Source organism: Thalassophryne amazonica, chromosome 18, assembly GCF_902500255.1.
Source record: "Thalassophryne amazonica chromosome 18, fThaAma1.1, whole genome shotgun sequence".
Lineage (NCBI taxonomy): Eukaryota > Metazoa > Chordata > Actinopteri > Batrachoidiformes > Batrachoididae > Thalassophryne > Thalassophryne amazonica.
Window position 1 is genome coordinate 39782148 of NC_047120.1, and position 23847 is coordinate 39805994.

The following is a 23847-nucleotide window of genomic DNA, read 5'->3' on the forward strand; positions in this document are numbered from 1 at the left end:
TGACAGGCGTGGAAAAACTCACGCATGCGCACGAAGGTTCAAGTTTGGCTGACGTAAAAACATACGAGGGCTGTCCGTAAAGTATAGGTCCTTTTTATTTTTTTCAAAAACTATATGGATTTCATTCATATGTTTTTACGTCAGACATGCTTGCACCCTCGTGCGCATGCGTGAGTTTTTCCATGCCTGTCGGTGACGTCATTCGCCTGTGAGCACTCCTTGTGGGAGGAGTCGTCCAGCCCCTCGTCGGAATTCCTTTGTCTGAGAAGTTGCTGAGAGACTGGCGCTTTGTTTGATCAAAATTTTTTCTAAACCTGTGAGACACATCGAAGTGGACATGGTTCGAAAAATTAAGCTGGTTTTCAGTGAAAATTTTAACAGCTGATGAGAGATTTTGAGGTGATTCTGTCGCTTTAAGGACTTTTCACGGTGCGAGACGTCGCGCTGCGCTCTCAGGCAGCGTCATCAGCCTGTTTCAAGCTTAAAACCTCCACATTTCAGGCTCTATTGATCCAGGACGTCGTGAGAGAACAGAAGTTTCAGAAGAAGTCGGTTTCAGCATTTTATCCGGATATTCCACTGTTAAAGGAGATTTTTTTTAATGAAAGACGTGCGGACGGGTCCGCGCGTCGGGACGCAGCCGACGCGGCGCGGCGGCACAGGAAAAACACCTCCGTGTTGATAACCATTTGTAAAATCCAGGCGGCTTTTGATGGCTTTCAGTGGAGTGAGTATATGAGAAATTGTTTATCAGCTGGAGATGTTCCAACTTGTCCTCAAGGCTTCCAACAGAGGTGTTTTTCCTGTGGCGGAGCGTCGCGGCGGCTGCGAGCCGACGCTGCAATCCGCCTGCACGTCTTTCATTAAAAAAAATCTCCTTTAACAGTGGAATATCCGGATAAAATGCTGAAACCGACTTCTTCTGAAACTTCTCTGTTCTCTCACGACGTCCTGGATCAATAAAGCCTGAAATGTGGAGGTTTTAAGCTTGAAACAGGCTGATGACGCCGCCTGAGAGCGCTGCGCGACGTCTCGCACCGTGAAAAGTCCTTAAAGCGACAGAATCACCTCAAAATCTCTCATCAGCTGTTAAAATTTTCACTGAAGACCAGCTTAATTTTTCGAACCATGTCCACTTCGATGTGTCTCACAGGTTTAGAAAAAATTTTGATCAAACAAAGCGCCAGTCTCTCAGCAACTTCTCAGACAAAGGAATTCCGACGAGGGGCTGGACGACTCCTCCCACAAGGAGTGCTCACAGGCGAATGACGTCACCGACAGGCGTGGAAAAACTCACGCATGCGCACGAGGGTTCAAGCATGTCTGACGTAAAAACATATGAATGAAATCCATATAGTTTTAGAAAAAAATAAAAAGGACCTATACTTTACGGACAGCCCTCGTATGAATCAAATCCATATAGTTTTTGAAAAAAATAAAAAGGGACGATACTTTTCTAACACACCTCGTATATTTTATCAATATACCGTAAGAACGCCTAATGTGATTTTAATCAAAGTTAGCAGGTAAATTGGACCTGTTGATAGGAACAAGTGATTGTCAAATTTTGGGCCCCTTGGTAATATATATATGAAAATGACTAATTTTATGGAAATGTGAGATATTCTGGTGTTAGTGAAGGTGACTCTTTAAAAACTTGTGAGATTTTCTCTACATGCCTGATAATTTGAGATGTGGGTGAAGTGTCCCTGAGCACTTTTGATCTTTTTTTTTTTTTTTTTTTTATGGTGAATACTGATGTGTAGTTTTGAAAAAAAGATGAAAGCTCTAATAAAACAACTTTCTTGTGCTTTCTAATGAAAAAACACCATTTGCAATACCAACTTTGCTTCAGTGGAGTCACATACTTCTCTCTCAGTTCCTGAAGTTCTTCCAGCATTTCCTCGTCCTCGCTGTCTGAGTCGTCGCTGCTTAGGTACAGAGTCTTTCGGTTGTAGTTCATCGTCCATAACTGATGCAGGGCGTTCCCATACAGCGGGCTGCCCGCGGATCCGTCCCACAGCCTCCTCTCCATCTCCGCTGCTGTCACCGAGAGTCCGCTGTCCGCCGATGTTCCCATCAGGCTGAGGCTGCACGCCCTCCTCCGACTCTTCCTCTTTACTCTCTGCCATTCTCCAGGACGGCCCCCAGCTTCTTCATTCTCTGCTTCTTCCTCCTCCTCCTGCTCTTCCCTGTTCTGCTGCTGCTCCTCTTGACTGACTGGCCATCCTACCTGAATGTCCGGTTCCTGAAGCATCCCTGCTGCCCCTTTGTGAGGATGTGGGTGAGGAGGCGACATGGTGAGGGAGGTGCCCATGCTGGTCTCAGACTCCCCCTGCTCCTCAGTACTGCTCTCTGAAGAGGTGCTGCTACTGTCTGCTACCTGTGGCCCCCCACCAGCAGTGACGTCTGTACTGGGCGTCACTTGAAATCTCCCAACAGTCACCGGTGCAGACTGGATGTCTGTAAAGACAAACAAACGTCTCTATGTAAAGGAATGACTGTACGTACTGCTTTTTCCTGTATAGGACTGTACATGAGCTCCAAACTGATTTTTTGAAAACTGTTTTTTCAGATTATGAGGCTTACTGAATGTGACATTTACAGATTTTTACACATTAAGTTCAACAACTGCACTGTTGCAACAGCTCTATAAGACATCTTGTAAATCACCTCAGAGGTATTATTTGGTTAGAAGAACAGCATTTTTAGATTTAGAAGTGTTTATTTCTCTTTAACTTTTGCAAAATATAACAAAAAAAGCCAAACAGATTTATACAGGGCAGCTTGGTGGCTTAGTGGTTAGCACCGTTGCCTCACAGCAAGAAGGTCATGGGTTCGATTCCCACCTGTGGCCTTTCTGTGTGGAGTTTGCATGTTCTCCCCGTGTTTGCGTGGATTCTCTCGGGGTGCTCTGGCTTCCTCCCACATCCAAAGGCATGCAGGTTAGGTGGATTGGGAACATGAAACTGTCCATAGGTGTGTGTGTGTGAGTGTGAATGTAGAGAAGCTTGAATCTCCGACTGGACTGGGTTGCTTGACGCGAGGACGTTTCGCTTCAAATTGCAGAAGCTTCCTCAGCTAAAATTCTTGCTCTGGTGGTCTGACTTCTGTCTTGACTCTTGTAGAGAAGAATAATCAGAAGTCACAAAAGCTGGAGTTTTAAACCTAACCAGACCCCTTCTACTGAGAGGCAGACTGCTATAGGCTGGTGACTAAACAATAGCTCTAATTAGCACCTATTGTGCTCTAGTTAGCACCCTCTTAATGACAGGGCAGCTGTCCCTCCTAATGATGGGACGAACCCTCTCCTGATGGCTCCCTTGACGACTCTGCTGATGACGTGAATGACTCATTACCATGAACAAAAGACTGAAACTGCTTTGACCTGAGTACCCCATTGTAAACAGGGGATAAAGCGTGTCTCAGACCCCCTCCCCGGTTAAGGCTGGGTTTCAAACGTTTCACAAAGAATGCCTCCTTGACCCCTCTCTCAAACCATTTCTTCTCTCTGGCTAACATTTTCATCAAGCAACCCAGTCCAGTCGAAGATTCAAGCTTCTCTACTATGGAAACCACCTGGACAACTGAGAGCCTACACAGAGTGTGAATGTGTTTGTTTGTCTATGTGTGGCCCAGCGGCAGACTGGCGTCCTGTCCAGGGTGTACCCCGCCTCACGCTCTGTGACTGCTGGGATAGGCTCCAGCTCCCTGCGACCCTTAATTGGACAAAGTGGATGAAGATGAGTCAGAGAGCATGAGATTTATACAGAAATTAATTTCTTTCAGCTCATATTCTGTCATCTTGGGCTATTTCGTTCAAGCGAACAACCAACGTACGTCATGCTGCCATCACTCAGATTGGCAGTCGATATGTCGCGTCACTCAGCATTTATTTAAAATGGACTTCTCATCTATTTTGGCCCCACATAGTTGGCAGCATAGTGACCACTTGTCTTGTTGTAAAAGGCTCAATCTGATTGAACATGAATGACAGCTCATCACTTTCCCGCTATCACTTGTAGCTAATGTGACCAAGGGGTTATGCAGATAACTGGCGCTTGTGGCACTCATGCATGCTAAAAATAAATGATGCACAGGAGAACACAGAGGAAAAAGCCTTTGAGCACCAGTTATCTGCATGCCTAGTTATAATGCAAGTTTGTTTCCAGTATATGAAAATGCTTTGAAAGTCAATGGGTTTTTCTTTACATGCATAACAAAATATTTGCTCAAAGGTTGTAAATAACACTAGAAAAATAACATGCGAGTGAATACCGTCTGTGTTTGAGTATATAATTTAAAAAGTAATAAAAAAGTAGGCTTTTTCATATTGTCATATACCAACTTTTATGTCAACAAATTTACAGAAAAATGACAACATCATCATATCCTGTTTGGAATATAAGATGACTTACTAGCTGAGTTACCTGGGTCTGCCAATCCGGATCCAAAATTCAGTGGAGTCTTCCATGCATCTATGTGTTGAATTCCCTTATTTATCAGTTTTGGGTTTTTTTTTTTTTGTTATTGTTGAGTCTATGTGCTAAATAAATTTATTCAATTTATTCAGTATTTTTTTTTCTGTGGTGCAAATTTGGTGAGAATCTGTGAAGTAGTTTTGAAGTAATTGTACAAATTCTATACAAAGTGAAGTCCAAAGTTTCAGTGGAGTCTTTCATACCCTAATATCTATCTGTTGTGCAAATTTGGTGAGAATCCGTGAAGTAGTTTTGACGTAATCCTTCAGAGCATATATAAAGAGAAATCTTGATCCAGAATCCGGATTCAGATCCAGATCACCTCCAGAATTTATTGGAGTCTTCCATGGCCTAATATCTATCTGTGGTGAAAATTTGGTGAGAATCCATGAAGTAGTTTTGACATAATCCTTCAAAACGTATATAAAGTGAAATGTTGATCCAGAATTAGCTCCAAACTTTAATGGTTTCCATTTTGACCCAGGCCAGACCTTTTCACAAATTTCCTCAATATATGGTTCAAGAGTTTGACTTATCTTGGTGGCAATAATGAATCATCTCCTGTGTCCACATTAACAAGTCATTTTTGGGGCTGATTATGCTGCAGTATTTCAGTGTGGCCACTAGGTGTCCGCAGCGCAGAAAAAACATTTGGGTCTGTGCCTGCAGAAACAGAGGGACTCTGTTGAATGTGGGCTTTTGGGAGAGTATGTATCCGTAAATACTGACAGGTGTGGATATGGGAGGAGAGGCTGATAATGACTCTGGCTGCGTTCTGATTGGCTATCGCCGGTGGGCAACATCCACAACCACACCTACATTTGTGTCCATATTCAATAGCACATTACATCCAGACTCTCAGTTACGCAACAGCTCCAGAGGCACCTCTTAAAGGTGATACTGTCACCAAACAGCAAAGAACATGACGGAGGGAAAGACGGAGAACCGAAAACAACTCATAAAATTAAATTGGAAACGAGAGACCTCAGACGCCGTTTTGACCAAATGCATAATAAAACGAAGCAGATGTGAAAAAACAGTAACTGACCGTGGTTTTGCTGCTGTGTAGGTTTGTTTGGGGTAGAAGAACCCAATATGGTACAGTATGTAATTTTCCAGTCCTAACAGGTCCTGATTTAGAACATACAGCACACTGGGTGTTTATGATCCACAAGGAGTATTTGGGAGCATAACAACATGTAGAAAATGTCCTACCAGAGTCTGGAGAAGATAGTTTTAGTTCAGGCTCATGGATGCAAAGCTCAGGTACCACGTGCTGTCGTCGAATATTGATAGATGATAACTAGACAAGCAGAGTAAAGAAATCCTTAAAGAAATCAACTGTTTTAAACTGTCGAACCAAAGTAATGAACAGAGACTCACAGTGCTTTCTGGACCCACTGAGGGTGATGGAGACAGATTTGACAGAGAACTGGAATTGGCGCATTCTGATTGGGGCTTTGCCTGAGTTGGAGGCTGAGGTACGAATGGAGCCATGCAACTGTGAAGATTCTCCTCTTGTGTCAGGTTGGGGGCACTGGAGAGTCCAATCTGTTCCAGAGGACCCCAAGGTGGGGAGGAAGGCGTAAGAGAGGGGGGATGAAGCCACCCTGGATGTGTATTCTGAACAAACCCCAGTCCATCCTTCTGAGGTGTACGTTCATTGCTGTGGTAGACGTTTGAGCCTTGGGCGCCCGGTGTAGTGTAGGAGACCTCTACTGATGGGGTCTGGTAGGCTGGTGAATAAATGGAAGGGTACCCTGCTTGTGGGACCATGTGTGGTGGTAGCTGAGGGTGGAACCCTGGAAAAGATGCAATTCCCTGTGTGGGGAGGCTCGCCTGGGGGATAAAAGACTGGGCCATACTCATTGCCATGGAAATGACATTAGCTAAAGAAAACAGGGGCTGTGTGTGGGGGGCCCATACACTGGGGTGCTGATGTACAGGTGTGGACACGGGGATGCCCTCATTGCTGACAGGACTTGGGGTCTCACGCAGTAGAGTAGGTGATCCTGGAGCTGGTGAGTGAACAGAAGGGAAGGTGGGGCTACTGGAAACACGTGTGATGGGGAGATGAGCCACTAGTGGCTTGGGGGAACCAGGAGAGGCTGGATATGGGAATGGGAAGTGAGTGTGCCCACTCAAAGGTAGATGATAGTGCTGATGGTGGGGCAGAAGAGACGCAGGGTGACTGTGCTGATAATGGAGGGGGGATGCTAGAAAAAACAAGATTAACAGTATTAGTTCCTTTACAGGATATCTTGAATATAAAACTACTAGACCTTTGCCAGTAATTTCATGTGATTAGGAGAGTTTCTTGGCAGGCTTACTCAAAACATTTTCTATCTCCATAATGTTGGCAGAATGATCCAATTTATCAAGATGAATAATCCAAGACATTTTGGTGTGGATCTGGATCAAGATCCAGATTTGTTACAGAGAAAAGATGTAGTGTTGTAGCCGGGGGGAGGGGTTCCCCATCAATTTTAATTTATTTAGTTTATATAGCACCAAGTCACAACAAAGCTGCCTCAAAGCACTTCACACAAGTAAGGTCTAACCTTACCAACCTCTAGAGCAAGCACACAGGCAACAGTAGTAAGGAAAAACTCCCTTTGATGAAATTGAGGAAGAAACCTCAAGCAGACCAGACTCAAAGCGGTGACCTACTGCTTAGGCAATTCTACCAGAAAGGGTTACAATACAGAACGCAACAACAATTGACAAGAGTCCATACAGGCATCCAGACCACTATCAGGGGGGAGGGGGAGGACCTCGAGCTACTCCTTGGATCTATTCCTATAGTAGAGTCCGTCTCACGTCCGTCCTGCGTCCACCACAGAAATCATCCTATGCAGCACATAGATAAAGCCACATCTCAGACAGAGAGAAAAATAAAACAGAATCAGTCGGCCAGAAAAGCTACACTTAATGTAACTGGTCAGCATTAAGCAACAGGAAAGCAGAAGAAATACTAAGGTGATCGCCGACCACTAGCCCTAAGCTTCACTAACAGACCCAGACTTTAGATAAAGTTGTGGCTGCGACCTGCACTGTTTTACTAATAAAATGAATTTAAAAAGCTAGGAAGCATAGTACCATACTACAACCCCAATTCCACACTAATTGTGAGTGTCATGTCTGGGTATAAAAGGAGCATCCCCAAAAGGCTCAGCCATTCACAAGCAAAGATGGGACGAGGATCACCACTTTGTGAACAACTGTGTGAAAAAAATAGTCTAACACTTTAAGAACAATGTTTCTCAATATTTAATTGCATAGATTCCATCATCTACAGTCCATAAATTAATCAGAAGATTCAGAGAATCTGGAGAACTTTCTACAAGTAAGCGGCAAGGCCGAAAACCAACACTGAATGCCCGTGACCTTCGATCCCTTTAGAAAACCATTGTCAGTTAACACGTTTGGACATCCCTGCTTATTTCAGCAAGACAATGCCAAGCCACATTCCTTTACGTGTTACAAGAGCGTGGCTTCATAGTAAAAGAGTGCGGGTGCCTGCAGTCCAGACCTGTCACCCATTGAAAATGTGTGGCGCATTATGAAGCTCATAATACGACAACAGAGACCCCGGACTGTTGAACAACTGAAGTCGTACATCAAGCAAGAATGGGAAAGAATTCCACCTATAAAGCTTCAACAATGAGCGTCCTCAGTTCCCAAATGCTTATTGAGTGTTGTTAGAAGGAAATGTAATCTAACAGTGGTAAACATACCACTGTCCCAGCTTTTTGAAACTGTTGCAGGCATCCATTTCAAAATGAGCAAATATTTGCATAAAAACAATAACATTTATCAGTTTGAACATTAAATATCTTGTCTTTGTGGTATATTCAATTGAATATAGGTTGAAGAGGATTTGCAAATCATTGTATTCTGTTTTTATTTACATTTTACACAACGCCCCAACTTCATTGGAATCGGGCTTGTATTTTGCACTTTATAATGCTCCACACATTTTCAATGGGCGACAGTTCTGGACTGCAGGCAGGCTAGTCTAGTACCCGCACTCTTTTACTACATAGCCACACTGTTGTAACGTGCAGAATGTGGCTTGCCATTGTCTTGCTGAAATAAGCAGGGACGTCCCTGAAAAAACATTGCTTGGATGGCAGCATGTGTTGCTCCAAAACCTTGATGTACCTTTCAGCATTGATGGTTGCCCATGGAATGGGCACTAACACACCCCCATTCCATCACAGGTGTTGGCTTTTGAACTCAGTGCTGGTAACAATCCGGATGGTCTTTTTCCTCTTTTGTCCAGAGGACACGACGTCCATGATTTCCAAAAACAATTTGAAATGTGGACTCATCGGACCACAGCACACTTTTCCATTTTGCGTCTGTCCATTTCAGATGAGCTCGGGCCCAGAGAAGGCAGCGGCATTTCTGGATGTTGTTGATGTATGGCTTTCGCTTTGCATGGTAGAGTTTTAATTAGCACTTGTAGATGTAGCGACGAACTGTGTTCACTGACAATGGTTTTCTGAAGTGTTCCTGAGCCCACGTGGTAAAATCCTTTACACAATGATATCGGTTTTTAATGCAGTGCCACCTGAGGGATCAAAGGTCATGGGCATTCAATGTTGGTTTTCGGTCTTGCCACTTACGTATAGAAAGTTCTCCAGATTCTCTGAATCTTCTGATTATATTATGGACTGTAGATGATGGAATCCTTAAATTCCTTGCAATTGAACGCTGAACGCAATTGAACATTGTGCTTAAACTGCTGGACTATTTTATCATGCAGTTGTTCACAAAGTGGTAAACATACCACTGTCCCAACTTTTTTGAAACGTGTTGCAGGCATCCATTTCAAAATGAGCAAATATTTGCACAAAAACAATAAAGTTTATCAGTTTGAACATTAAATATCTTGTCTTTGTGGTGTATTCAATTGAATATAGGTTGAAGAGGATTTACAAATCATTGTATTCTGTTTTTATTTACATTTTACACAACGTCCCAACTTCATTGGAATTGGGGTCGTATGCCAGTCTGCTAGTCATACGAAAGGGAAAATACGTGCATCTTAAGTCTGGACTTGAAAGTCTCTACAGAATCTGACTGTTTTATTGATGCAGGGAGATCATTCCAGAAAACAAAATTTTGCTACAAACATGCAGTCACATTGCCGATCCTCATCCTCCAGTATTTTTTTTAACATCTCTTCTGTGTCAGATCACTGCCATGACATGTGGAAAATGTCTCTTTCCGACTATTACTTTTTAAATAATGGGTTTCCATGGTGAAATAAGACATCTTGTTTATCACAGCATCGGTCTATAATTGCATCTGTAAGTCAGCGCGAGTGCTTTCTGGCTTGGCATGGCTGCATCGACGGAGCGAGTGAGGGTTTTCTGTATGACATTTTAGAGGAGTTTAAATGGAACACACATCCTCAGACCTGACTGGAAGATAAAAGCACTCGGGATTTTAGAGTTACTCCTCTGGGAGCATTTAGAATGGGAATATCCAAATCCCTTCCACTAATTTGGCAATTACCTCAACAATGATGCTATAGTTGTGCAGCTCCTATTGCGACTGATGCAAACCATATTCTTTTTTTCCCATGTGGATGGAAACATGAGTTAAGCAACAGTTTAGGACAGGCAGCGGGAAGCCAAGCGCTAATGCAAAAGCGACCATGCAGTAAGTGTCCAGCGGGGAACGTGAACACTCAGATGGCCGCCAAAGCGGAAAGAGAGAGTAGTAAGTGGTTTGTAATTGCCTTCAGATTCCTCCCTTGTTGGGAGACTGACTTTGGTAAGGGGTGGACCTTTCTCGTAACTTCTGCAGGATTTTGTGCTAGCAAACAGATGTTGCAGAGTGTCACAGCACTGACGGAAAACTGGTTCACAGTGACACCATTCACAGCTCACTAAAAGCCAGAAAGCAGCCTTCAGGTGATGCAATTACCCAAGAGGCCCTGCTGCAAGACAGACAACAGACAAAGGCTTTTGAGGTGTGGGGATGGCGCCACGCAAGTATCTGAACAATACCCAGAAAGAGCTCAGAGGAGGTGGTGGTTGGGGGATTATGAGGTAGCTGATCTATGCTTTGAGCTGTTCTTTCCTAAAGTGTTGCAACAATTCTGCAGTGTTGGAGAAACAGTAAACAATGTCAAGCCTCTGCATGTAGGGAACACACAGAGGGACGGACATTTTATTTATTTATTTATACCTGGGGTGTTGTGGAAAGACTGCGAGCGTAATAAAGGTCGCGTAGGTGAAGTCACGTCTTTGCTGAAGACGTCTCCACTGGTACACGGGGGAGAGCCTTGGACCCTGACACCAGTGTTGGCCACACTGAAGTCTGAGACAACACACACTCATGCATGAATGGTTGCTCGTGCAGAGACAAAATACTAATGAGGCATGCAATACAGAATATCAGGCTGGTTCGCCATGCTGCGAGGAAAGCATTCCAAAGGCAGTCTCCCGTTATCGACGTTTGATACCAGATTGTCTACAATTTTAACCCAAAAAAAACAAAAAAACAAACATGGCTACCCAACTAGGACCAGAAATTGGGTGTGGTCAAGATAAACGTAATATTGTAGAACACTATGAGCAATCAGGAAAGTTTTAAACATGCTTTAAAAAAATTCATAATGTCTGGATTAATCGTAATCTCTCAGAGTTAAACAGAAAAATGCTAGCTTTTTGGGAAAATGCCAGGAAAACGCAGTTAAGAAGAAGCAACATTTTGCACACACACTGGTGCATGCGCATAACAACAAAAACAAAGAAAAAAAACAGTCAAATGGGAATCATACGCAATCAGGTTTAATCAGGAATAATCAGTTACAATCGCATAAAATTGGATATCAAATAGTAGGTACTAGTAAGAATTGTGACTAGATACAAATTTTGCGTACGATTTCAAACAAACAAATATAAATAAATAAAAATCAGGTTTGATTTTCTCCATTTTAAAATCGGGACAGAATCAGGGCCAAAAATCAGTAATGGGAGACAACACTTATTGAATGTTACTTGGAGAAGTAAATTACATAAAAAAGGCCAGGGGGGAACTTTATAAGTTGTTTATTGAGCATCATTTTTGTCGTGAGTGGTTGGAGTCTGTTTATATTCATCAGACCACATTTGAGGCTTACCTGGAAGAGAAGCAGAATGTGTTTGTGCCAGGCCGTGAGTGTGCAGGTTCACCTGGGAGAGAACACACTTGATAAACCTCAGTATGCACTTCTATTCATTACTGACAAAAACAAGCACAGTCAAAATGTTAACATGCACTGCTGACATGACTGAAACATTTGGGCAGACATCTATCCAAAAATGTTTTTTAATTACACCCAAGAACCCTCTAAACAGTCAACTTGAGAAAGAAAAAGGTGCTTTGTTAAAATGATGCGTATTTATCAATCGGCTCAACCGTACATTCAGATATTTAAGTACAAACTCTCATGTTGATTTATCAAAGATGAGGCTACCACAAAGCAAAGCATGATCTCCCGTATTCAGTTCTTGAATAATTTAAAAACAAAATCTGCCTCACGGATTTACTGGAGCCTCCACCTGTCCCAATTATACGTCAAAAATCTAATTAATAAAGAATTAGTAGTTGAAAACAGTTGCAACATTCACATTTGCTTTCCAGAACACCTCATAATCATTTTCAATATTGATTAATCTGCCTTTTTTTTTATTAATCGATTAGTTGTTTGATCCAGAAAATGTCAAGAAATGGACTTTTCAGTATAGTGGAAACAAGAAACAGCATTAAAGATATTTATCTTATATTCCAGAATGTAAAAAACATTTTTTTTTTTTTTTTTGTCTCGAATTCTTGTGAAAGATATGTTTCAAAAAATAAATGCAATTCATAATCTGGTGCAATTTATAATCCAGAAAATACAGTAGATTAATAAAAGCCACTTGTGGGGAAAAAAAAAATCTTGAGCTAGTCTGGTAATTAATAATATATTTCACGCTTTGAAGACAAGGACTCACACCTCCCCACCCCCCACACAACTGGATATTCAAACACTCTGGACCTCCCCCCTCTCACTGCTGCACTCCCCCTGTTGCCCTCTCTGTCCAAGAGGAGGACGTGAGGAGACATTTCAAAAGGCTGAATCCACGTAAGGCCCCGGGCCCAGACTGTATCTCTCCTGCCACCCTGAGACACTGTGCTGATGAGCTGGCCCCAGTCTTCACGGGGATCTTCAACACCTCCTGGAGTCATGCCATGTTCCAGTCTGTTTCAAGTCCTCAATCATAGTTCCAGTTCCCAAGAAACCACGCATCACTGGACTTAATGACTACAGGCCTGTGGCTCTCACATCTGTAGTCATGAAGACCTTCGAACGCCTGGTTTTATCCCACCTGAAGTCCATCATCGACCCCCTCCTGGACCCCCTGCAGTTTGCCTACAGAGCCAACAGGTCTGTAGACCACGCCATAAACCTGGCTCTGCACTCCATCCTGCAGCACCTGGACTCCCCAGGAACCTACGCTAGGATCCTGTTTGTGGACTTCAGCTCTGCATTCAACACCATCCTTCCAGCTTTGCTCCAGGACAAGCTTTCTCTGCTCCACGTGCCCGACTCCACCTGCAGGTGGATCACAGACTTCCTGATGGACCGGAGTCAGTGTGTGAGGCTGGGAAAGAATGTCTCGAACACTCGGGCTCTCAGCACAGGATCTCCACAAGGCTGTGTCCTTTCCCCTCTGCTCTTCTCCCTGTACACTAACTGCTGCACCTCCAGCCACGACTCTGTAAAGCTCATCAAGTTTGCGGACGACACCACCCTCATCGGACTCATTTCGGATGGGGATGAGTCTGCCTACAGGAGGGAGGTGGACCGGCTGGTGACCTGGTGCAGCAGCAACAACTTGGAGCTCAACGCCCAGAAAACAGTGGAGATGATCGTGGACTTCAGGAAAGCCACAGCCCCCCTGCCCTCCCTCGCCCTCACCAACAGCCCCATCACCACTGTGGTCTGTCACCGCTTCCTCTGCACCACCATCACTCAGGACCTCAAGTGGGAGTCAACCATCAGCTCCCTCATCAAGAAGGCCCAGCAGAGGATGTACTTCCTGCGGCTGCTGAAGAAGGCCAAGCTGCCTGTCCAGCTGATGGGGCAGTTCTACACGGCCGTCATCGAGTCCATCCTCTGCTCCTCCATCACGGTGTGGTACGCCGGGGCCACAGCCAGGGACAGACACAGACTGCAGCGCATTGTGGCCTCTGCTGAGAAGGTGATCGGCTGAAGCCTTCCATCTCTCCACGACCTGCACGTCTCCAGGACTCTGGACCGAGCAGGTCAGATCACAGCTGACCCTTCTCACCCTGCACATGGTCCGTTCAAACCACTCCCCTTGGGCAGGAGGCTACGGTCCATCCGGACCAGAACCTCCCGCCATAAGAACAGTTTCTTCCCCTCTGCCATTAGACTCATGAACACTTCATAACTCAGTCACCTTAAGCTTAACTCTGTCACTTTATCATTTTATCACGGGTCACTTTAGACAATGTACTTTGGTTTTTAATTGCACTCCTCCCACTGCACTGTTTTTTCTGTTTCTCTGTTTTTCTGTTGCACACAGCCTTTCATATTTCATATTTCTTTTTTTATCTTATATTTTATCTTATTTTGACACATATGTTATATTTTATCTTAGCATTTTATCTCTTCTTAATGTTGCACCATTGTACCAAAGCAAATTCCTAGTCTGTGAATCCTGTTCACTGGCAATGGCAATAAACTTCTTCTGATTCTGATTCTGATATTTGTCTGTCCAAATGGTAAAATTCCAGTGTTGCACATCACTGTACAGCTTCAGAACATCATCTGAAAGCGGCAGCTCTCCTTCGCCGCTGTACGACATCAATAGGTTTCTTCGCACATTTCTACACAGACATTTACAGAACGACATTCGACCTCCATTATCTTGATCTCTTGTAATCTGTCTCCATTCTTAGGAGCTGTCTGAGATTCCAAGGTGGTGAAAAGTGTAGCGTTCAGGGATTTAGATGAAGGTCCATTTATAAACAAAATCCCTTCTCAAAAGGCTGAGAATAGCGCCTTATTTCAGAGGCACCATGGGGACTAGAGACAGGTAAATCTAACTCAGGTCATGGGGGATGGTGGTGGTGGGGTGTCTTCTTCCTGACTCCACAAACGTAAACCTTTTTCGGCACGGCAGCGCAAACAGAGAGTGGAGCTACAAGAGGGGTGTAATCCACCGTGACTCATTTTAAGTCACATTCTGGACTGAAGCCAGGGGTGGTTTGAGACCTGTACATGGTGGCTCAGGGTAATTACGCTCCCCGAGGGTTGGAAAATATACGAGTCCTGCAGGAGATAGGTCAGTCGGAGAAGGGGATTATTACTCTAGATGGTGTCTTATCTTCTAAGAAAATGGGACATTATTCGTGTCCTAAAACATTTGTGGGACTCTTAGATCCTTTTACTAAAGGCCACGGAGAGATTGTGTTCTTTGCGTTCCAGGATTTGGAACGTACACTGGCAAAACAAACTTTTCCTTAAGCAGTCAGTCTAAATGTATTCCCATTTGCCATGAAGTCAGCGTTTGTACTTAAAATAAATAAATAAAAACTGAAAGTCTCCATTGTACAGTTTGCGTTTCCACGGAACAGTGAGACAGCACTCAGATTATATTTTGAATAAAATAAAATAAAAAATCCCATATAATGTCAGTAGATATGCTTGAAAATTGATATTTTAAAAGCACTTGAAAGGATTTAGAGACACAGAAGGGGTGGAGGGGGGAGCTGCAAGAGGTACTTGAATTGCCCAAAACCCCTCAAACATTACACAGGTTGTAATTAGTGCAAATACGTACTGAATGTTGTCATCCCCATCTGGCAACGATATACAGTACTGGGCCACTGGACAGGTAATATCCCTTTTATTTATACCTGGGGTGTTGTGGAAAGACTGCCTCACATTCACCCCGATGTCAGGGACATCGGGTGGAATGTGAGGCATAATTGTAAAGCGCTTTGAGCGTCTGATGCAGATGGAAAAGCGCTATATAAATGCAGTCCATTTGAAAAGCGCTATATAAATGCAGTCCATTTATCATTTACCATTTTTTTTTAAGGCCCTAGGCCCTATTATATAATGGGTGAGTGGATCCTTGTCATTTGAATGGTGCTTTGTATGTCACATGACATGGATTATTCATCCCATTTGTGTTGTGTTGCCTTTACCATGCAAATTTGGTTCCATATGTTTTGTACCATTGCACACTGCAAGCCCCGCCCACGCACAGACACTAGTGGAGGCGGTGTTTAGCTAAGAGTTTGTTTTGCTAACGGACAACGATTTGAACGAGCTAACTGATGGTGCTAATTCTTCTAACACACACACAAAACCAAATCCACTCCACCATCAGCTGTCTGGAGGCATGAAGAGCTGTTAAGATGAAAACCTGGACAAATTTCTGACGCGATTTTTCGCTGGACTGAGGAAATACTTTTTTGTTTGTTTGTTTGTTTGTGAAGTATCACGGATTACATCGCCACAATAATTTTTTTAACTATCTAAATGGTTTTCCAAGTTTACTGAGAACAATTTTGGACTCCTACTTAAAGTTTGTGTTGGACTGTTGACATCAAAGCACCAGTGGAACACCAAAATGTAAGTCCCTTTTCTGTTGTTTATAAATTAATAAAATATCAAATGTCAAGGATCTATTTTCACTGTTATATAAAACAAATAACGAATGTCTTTTCATTCTTTCAATGGAACGAATATTTAATTTGGTGAAAGCTTCGCCTCACTGAATGGAACATTCCATCTTTCACCTCATAAAATATTTGTACCATTGAACTCAAAAACACTCATTATTTGTATACTATACACGACTCCAAATGTTAGCAAGAAAATTTGGAGACGCAATTCTAATCTTGGCTCAATATTCTGATGTAACCTAAAAACACACAAAAAGTTGTGACTGTCCTCCACTGTGTATGTGTCCAAATATGCAGTATCTATGCTCATGGATTGTTAAGTTATTACTACTGTAAAGATCTAATCAAACTGGCATCCTAAAGAACATACTGTATTTGTACACATTATTAAATCGGCATCACCATATCATAGATAATCTGAAGATAAAATTGCGTTGTCTTTGCCATTTATTACTGATGAATTATCATGTTTATAAGAACGTGCCCTCACACACAAACGCCCGCACAAAACCAAACATGGCAACATAATGTCCTGCTTATGTATATGTTATGTGATACAACAGTGCAAGAAATTAGGCACGGGTTGTGGTTCCACAAACGGGTGCTTTTATATTCTTAATGTCTTAATTTATTTTAATGTTTTGTCTTTAAGGGAAAGTCTTGTTGCATGTGTGCACAAAGATCCTTTAGTTTTCAATACAGGAAGCAGTTTACTAAACCTTCCACCTCCCTCCAATTTATGAGTCTTCCTTAGATAAGCAGAGCACAACCCGCTACGGCCGCTGTAATTAATTGCAAACACTAAAACTCACGCTCGCTTCCTTTTGCTTCGTTTGTTCTATAAACACTTGTGCTGTGGATGACTGGAGTGGAAAAGTTGTTGCTGCTGACCTGGGGGGAAGACAACGAGTTAGGTCCACTGTGGAACGGCGGCTCAGGGAGTCTGTGCCCGCTCTGATGGACAACCTGTTCTTTCGCCATTAGAGCTTCCGCCCGCTTGATGACGTCACCCATGCGTTGGATGAAACCCTCCTTCTCTGAAGGCAGGATGAACTCATTATGCACCTGGAAGATAAGAGAACAAACACCTCTAAGTATGCTGCAAGCTTGGGGGGAAATAAGAAGGAGAAAAACCAAATGAAAGTGTGAATATTCGCGTGTAGATTGTGGGTTTGGCGTGGCGAGCGTGTCTTGTCATCACACCATTTCCAGCTGGTTTAAGTGCAGTGCTGGGAACCACAGATGCTGCTGTGATGCCAAATGTTCTTGCTGTACGAAGACTGAATAAACAAAAACCACGCTGTGTTTCAGCTCCACAAAAATGGCCCATTTAGAGAACAGAACAAGACGTGCTGCTGTACACGCTGCCGTCTTTACACAAGCTCCTGTATGCAGTCCAACCCCCACCCCTACGGGGGTGTGTCGGGGGTCATTTCTCAGATGTTATCAGGTTTACCAGGATTTGCCAGCAAACAGAAACAGGATGAATCACGTCTGCATTTACGTACATCATCTCGCGTTAAATGCTTTACATATTTCCCCCCCACACATTCAAAAAGAAAAACAAAAAAACTCAGTCTTAAAAAATGAAGCATCCCACATGTATGAGCGCTTTGGGTGTCTTGAAAAGCGCTCTATAAATCCAAGTCATTATTATTAAATAATTATTAAATAATTATGATGAACTAACATGCAATTTTAAAAGTAAATCACACTCATTTTCATGTACGAGTACTCATCATCCATACAGACGTCCTTTCTGAAACTTGAAGGTCTCAGTTAAGCGTGCAAAACTACATTCAAATTGATTTTTTTGTTTAAACCCCACCATTTCTTTAATGTGGAAGTATTGTTTTCAGTCCCATTTGTCCATCCATTTGCGACCAAAATGTTTGGGCCTAATGCTAATATAAAGGGGGAAATTACAGTAGAATGCCCATTTCAAGGGACTGTTTAAAGCAACAGTGTGAAAGATATAGTGTCATCTACTGGTAAGGCTGCAGATTGCATTATGCTATTGCTGGTCATGTTTTTGCATCTTTGCTGACAGGGATTTATCTTGGCTTACCTTCTCTTGCGATAATCAGTGGTGGACACAGTTCAGCTAATCAGATAACAGATAATTATCAAAGCTAATGTTTTTGTTAGCAGATTAGCTTTTCAGATAAGTTTTAAAACCATCATCGGACCAATTATCTTCCGATAAATTCAGTTCGATAACTTTCAGTCCAATAACATTGTTTTTGCTGGTAAAGTGAGCAAAGTTTAATGGTCAAAAATGTTTTAAACCCAAAATCAAACATTTTAGTCCATCTGTTGTGTTTGTACCAGACTGGCTGCCTGTCGCTTGCTGATGACATCATCATTAAGCGCAAAACGTGATTGGCCGGTCAATGCAGGAAGCATTGTGGATAGTGTAGTTCAGGTTCATTTTGGATGTTACAGTGAGTGAGTCCGCACGACACAAAAACAAAACGGACTAACTATTTGATTTTATTTCTTTGTGGCTGTAATTTAATTGCCAAGATTCGGTGGGGGAAAGGAGCTCTCACGGAGCAGCTATGTGTACAGAGGGACTTTTCTTCACGTTTAGACACTGTTCTGGATTAAAAAGGACGCTTTATGTGGATTATTTATTCCGATGAATCCCACTGAAACTAACAGGTAAGAATTTATATTTACTACTATTTTATTCTGCCAATCAATGCATTAATGCACATATTTGGGTTGTTTAAGCAACAGGGTTCAAAGCATTTTGAAAAAAGCAGCAGCTTCTTAGTCAGTAAATGACGCTGTATCTAATACCGAGATAACTGTAACTTCTAATACTGCTATTGAAAGATGATGACAGTATTTGAGGTTTTATTTTTTATTCATTCACTTTGCGTGAGCTCTTATGTGTTTGTGATCCTTGAATTTACCCAGCAGCGAAAAGTGAAAGTGGAACTGGTTTATCAGAAGCCAACAGTGTAATCTGATGTGGCTGCGTCTGAATCAATACTAAAAGTTATCGGTTATCTGTAATAAAGATAAAAATTTTTTAGCAGTTTATCGGTTTAGCGTCATAAAAGCTAACATTTCAGTTATCGGATTAATGGTTATCGAAGTTAACCTTTCGGTTAGCTGTGCCCACCACTGGTGATAATCAATATCTAGGAGCCTCCAGATGATCAAATTGAGAGTTCTTGTACTTGTTAGCCTGCACTAGCAACCAGTAGGTGGTGTATAGGGGAGTAATTGTGACTCTTTCACTCTTTTTTCAGCACTGCAAAAACAAAAAAATTGAATCAAGTACATCCATGTTGGGCTACTGTATCAATATGGTGATGCAACATGGCACCCTCCAGCAGGGGGCCCACTCCCATGTAGACATGAAAGGCTCATTCAAAACTAAATGAAAAACATCAATTCATTGTCACAGGTAAATACACACTAATGTACAAATGGTTATACTGTAAATGCAACATTCCATTTCTGCGAATATACATCTCCAAATCCTATGCACTGTAGCTTTAAAGATACCCATATGGTTGCTATGAAACACTTACATGAAATCATATGTCGCCCTTTTATTGGTCGTATGACCTGTGACATTGACAGGTCAATCTCATACGTAACTATAGCCACTTAACTCAAACATTCTGGAACCAATATGTATTAAACATAGTGGAGTGGTTACGTGTGAGTCAAGGAGAAAGTGGTTTAATTTTGGATGAACTTAATCAAACATTAAGGCCACACACATCCACTTATTATGCAATTATTCAATCACAAAGAATTCATTTGTATGAACTGGACCTTAGACTGTAAAACCTGTTAGTCATTGCTCACCATGACTGCAGCAATATCTTCGGGATTATCTCCATCCAGATCGAACTTGAAGGTAACCATCTTGTAGTTGTGTGTTTGTAGCTGGCACTCCACCACCCGGTCCACTTTATCAGAGAGCTGCAGAACAACAGCACAACAGATGTCTATGTCAACCGGGGGGAAAAGACAATTACACAAACGACAGATCTTTGTATGTGCTCCTAAAAAAACAAAAAAAGAAAATCCCCGTACGTGTGAAGTCGTGTTTGACCATCGTATCACGCCATGCACATTGTATTTGGAACTCAGGAAGCCGGTGTGTACCCATGTGTTGAAGAGCGATCTGTTTGTCTTTGCCTTCAGTATGAACAAAAACACCTCAGTGTCCCAATGACAGCCGCTGGGCGTGAAAACAGCATCACTGACAACACCGCCAAAGGTTCAGTGACCCAAACAAAAAAAAAAACCTCAGTCAGGTAGTCGATTGATCTGTGAAATTATGAAACAGATAAACCAACTACGCAATTTGTTTCTTTTCTTCCTTCAGCCATTGTGGATACCCCCCCCCCCCCCACCATGGAGTTAAACTTATATATTTGTGACTCAATACAGATGAAGAATACTTTAAATGTAATGAAATTATATGGCATGTTTGATTAAACTTCAAGTATCTCATTGCCAGGCTGAGTATCTTGGTTTTTCGATAGTCAAAATATGGTCACCCTACTGTTCTCCATCTAAGTGCAATTGCCTCAGGGAGGACATCCAGTGTAAAACTTGTGTCAAATCAATACTGGGCTTGCTGTGTTGACCCTGAGCAAAACACAGGAAGGTGAAAGAAGTTTTCTTTTTTTAAAACCCTATTTATAGTGAAAGCCTCATGTGTAGCATATATGGAACGTGAGGAGGCTCAAATAGGGTTAAACGTTATTCAACAAACACAACAGTTAGCCAGCTAGCAGGCCACAGAGTGTCAAACAACATACCCGACACAGCAAACTCAAAATCTGATTGGTTAAAGAATATGGCAACCCACAACTTCTTCCCCATTTACTTTTTAACCGCAGAGGGATTCACTTGAAATTCTGAAGGCCTCAGAGAAGATTTTTCCACCCAGAAACAGCAGTGAGAAATTTGACTGGATAAAATCTATGAGCTGCTCTGAAAGCAGCACAGCTCAGGGAGGGCAGAAATGATGGCACTACTACAAAAAAAGCCAATAAATAATTAATAAACAGATGATTGGGACATTTTTTGTAAATACATAAATAAGTAAAATAAGTAAAAAAAAAAAAAAATTAATAAATAAATTCTCACATTCTCATATTTAGGCCAGCATATAAGATCTGGCTGCCCTGTCGGTCCACCTCTGTCTGGTTTAACAATTTTATATATATATATATATATATATATATATATATATATACACACTCAACAAAAATATAAACGCAACACTTTTGGTTTTGCTCCCATTTTGTATGAGATGAACTCAAAGATCTAAAACTTTTTCCACATACACAATATCACCATTTCTCTCAAATACTGTTCACAAACCAGTCTAAATCTGTGATAGTGAGCACTTCTTTGCTGAGATAATCCATCCCACCTCACAGGTGTGCCATATCAAGATGCTGATTAGACACCATGATTAGTGCACAGGTGTGCCTTAGACTGTCCACAATAAAAGGCCACTCTGAAAGGTACAGTTTTGTTTTATTGGGGGGGATACCAGTCAGTATCTGGTGTGACCACCATTTGCCTCATGCAGTGCAACACATCTCCTTCGCATAGAGTTGATCAGGTTGTCAATTGTGGCCTGTGGAATGTTGGTCCACTCCTCTTCAATGGCTGTGCGAAGTTGCTGGATATTGGCAGGAACTGGTACACGCTGTCGTATACGCTGGTTCAGAGCATCCCAAACATGCTCAATGGGTGACATGTCTGGTGAGTATGCCGGTCATGCAAGAACTGGGACATTTTCAGCTTCCAAGAATTGTGTACAGATCCTTGCAACATGGGGCCGTGCATTATCCTGCTGCAACATGAGGTGATGTTCTTGGATGTATGGCACAACAATGGGCCTCAGGATCTCATCATGGTATCTCTGTGCATTCAAAATGCCATCAATAAAATGCACCTGTGTTCTTCGTCCATAACAGACGCCTGCCCATACCATAACCCCACCACCACCATGGGCCACTCGATCCACAACACTGACATCAGAAAACCGCTCACCCACACGACGCCACACACGCTGTCTGCCATCTGCCCTGGACAGTGTGAACCGGGATTCATCCGTGAAGAGAACACCTCTCCAACGTGCCAAACGCCAGCGAATGTGAGCATTTGCCCACTCAAGTCGGTTATGACGACGAACTGGACTCAGGTCGAGACCCCCGATGAGGACGACGAGCATGCAGATGAGCTTCCCTGAGACGGTTTCTGACAGTTTGTGCAGAAATTCTTTGGTTATGCAAACCGATTGTTTCAGCAGCTGTCCGAGTGGCTGGTCTCAGACAATCTTGGAGGTGAACATGCTGGATGTGGAGGTCCCGGGCTGGTGTGGTTACACGTGGTCTGCGGTTGTGAGGCTGGTTGGATGTACTGCCAAATTCTCTGAAACGCCTTTGGAGACGGCTTATGGTAGAGAAATGAACATTCAATACACGAGCAACAGCTCTGGTTGACATTCCTGCTGTCAGCATGCCAACTGCACGCTCCCTCAAATCTTGCGACATCTGTGGCATTGTGCTGTGTGATAAAACTGCACCTTTCAGAGTGGCCTTTTATTGTGGGCAGTCTAAGGCACACCTGTGCACTAATCATGGTGTCTAATCAGCATCTTGATATGGCACACCTGTGAGGTGGGATGGATTATCTCAGCAAAGGAGAAGTGCTCACTATCACAGATTTAGACTGGTTTGTGAACAATATTTGAGGGAAATGGTGATATTGTGTATGTGGAAAAAGTTTTAGATCTTTGAGTTCATCTCATACAAAATGGGAGCAAACCCAAAAATGTTGCGTTTATATTTTTGTTGAGTGTATATATTTATTTATTTATTACCGCAGTGATGCGTAGCCTTGAGCGGGTCCTCCTCCTGAACACCTTCCCAGCAGTTCGCCTGCCCATTTTCTCAGTCTTCTCTGATAGGCCCTCATAGCCGTCACTCAACCCTGAAGTCACATCGGAGGCGTAGCTACAGAGAGAACATTTTTAAAAGGTAATTAATATGAACATAAAAACTGAATATCCATCTTGGCATCACAAACAGTTTATCAGCAGAAAGCATCTAGGCTACAAATTGTATTTTAACAAACGCTGTGTGAGTCAGTCGTTGCTCGTCCAACATGTCCACAATTTGCTACATTTACACAATAAACACACTTTGTCCTTCAGACAACTGAAGTGCATTCAGTTTTATTAAAAGCTCTGGTTTGGCTAATTGCGTCTCCAGGGCTGTTTTGGACGGCTGTGGTCACACGCTCCCTTCATCCACCTCCTCACGCAGTCAGCCAACATTTATAGCCCCACTGGCTGGCAGCCGCTACCTGTCGCTATTTAAAACCTCTGCTTTCTGGGTAACTTTAGTTCAAATCAGAGCTCCAGCTCAGAACAGCACCTCCAAATCCTAGAGAGATTTCAGCCTTCATAGCTCAGTCTTCATTTTGAAATAGTGTGTCTGTGTTCTTTGTTTTGACATTTAAAAAGAAAGAAAAAAATACACAGCAGGGCTGAAATGTAAGATGTGGATACTTTGCTCGTGAACGTGAAGAAACACCCCTTTATACATGTAGAACACAATTTAGAAAAAAGTGAACAATTTTATTTTTCAATAATCTGTTG

General features: G+C 42.6%; 1 protein-coding gene across 1 annotated transcript in view; it reads right to left on the reverse strand.

Moving 5' to 3' along the window:
- Positions 1 to 23847, reverse strand: part of wnk4a (WNK lysine deficient protein kinase 4a) — an 89924-nt gene that overhangs the window by 6445 nt on the left and 59632 nt on the right. Inside the window, 8 exon segments of the mRNA XM_034193226.1 lie at positions 1869 to 2463; positions 5697 to 5784; positions 5865 to 6697; positions 10686 to 10817; positions 11623 to 11674; positions 17082 to 17255; positions 20022 to 20138; positions 23068 to 23200. Coding sequence (XP_034049117.1) covers positions 1869 to 2463; positions 5697 to 5784; positions 5865 to 6697; positions 10686 to 10817; positions 11623 to 11674; positions 17082 to 17255; positions 20022 to 20138; positions 23068 to 23200 — 2124 coding nt within the window.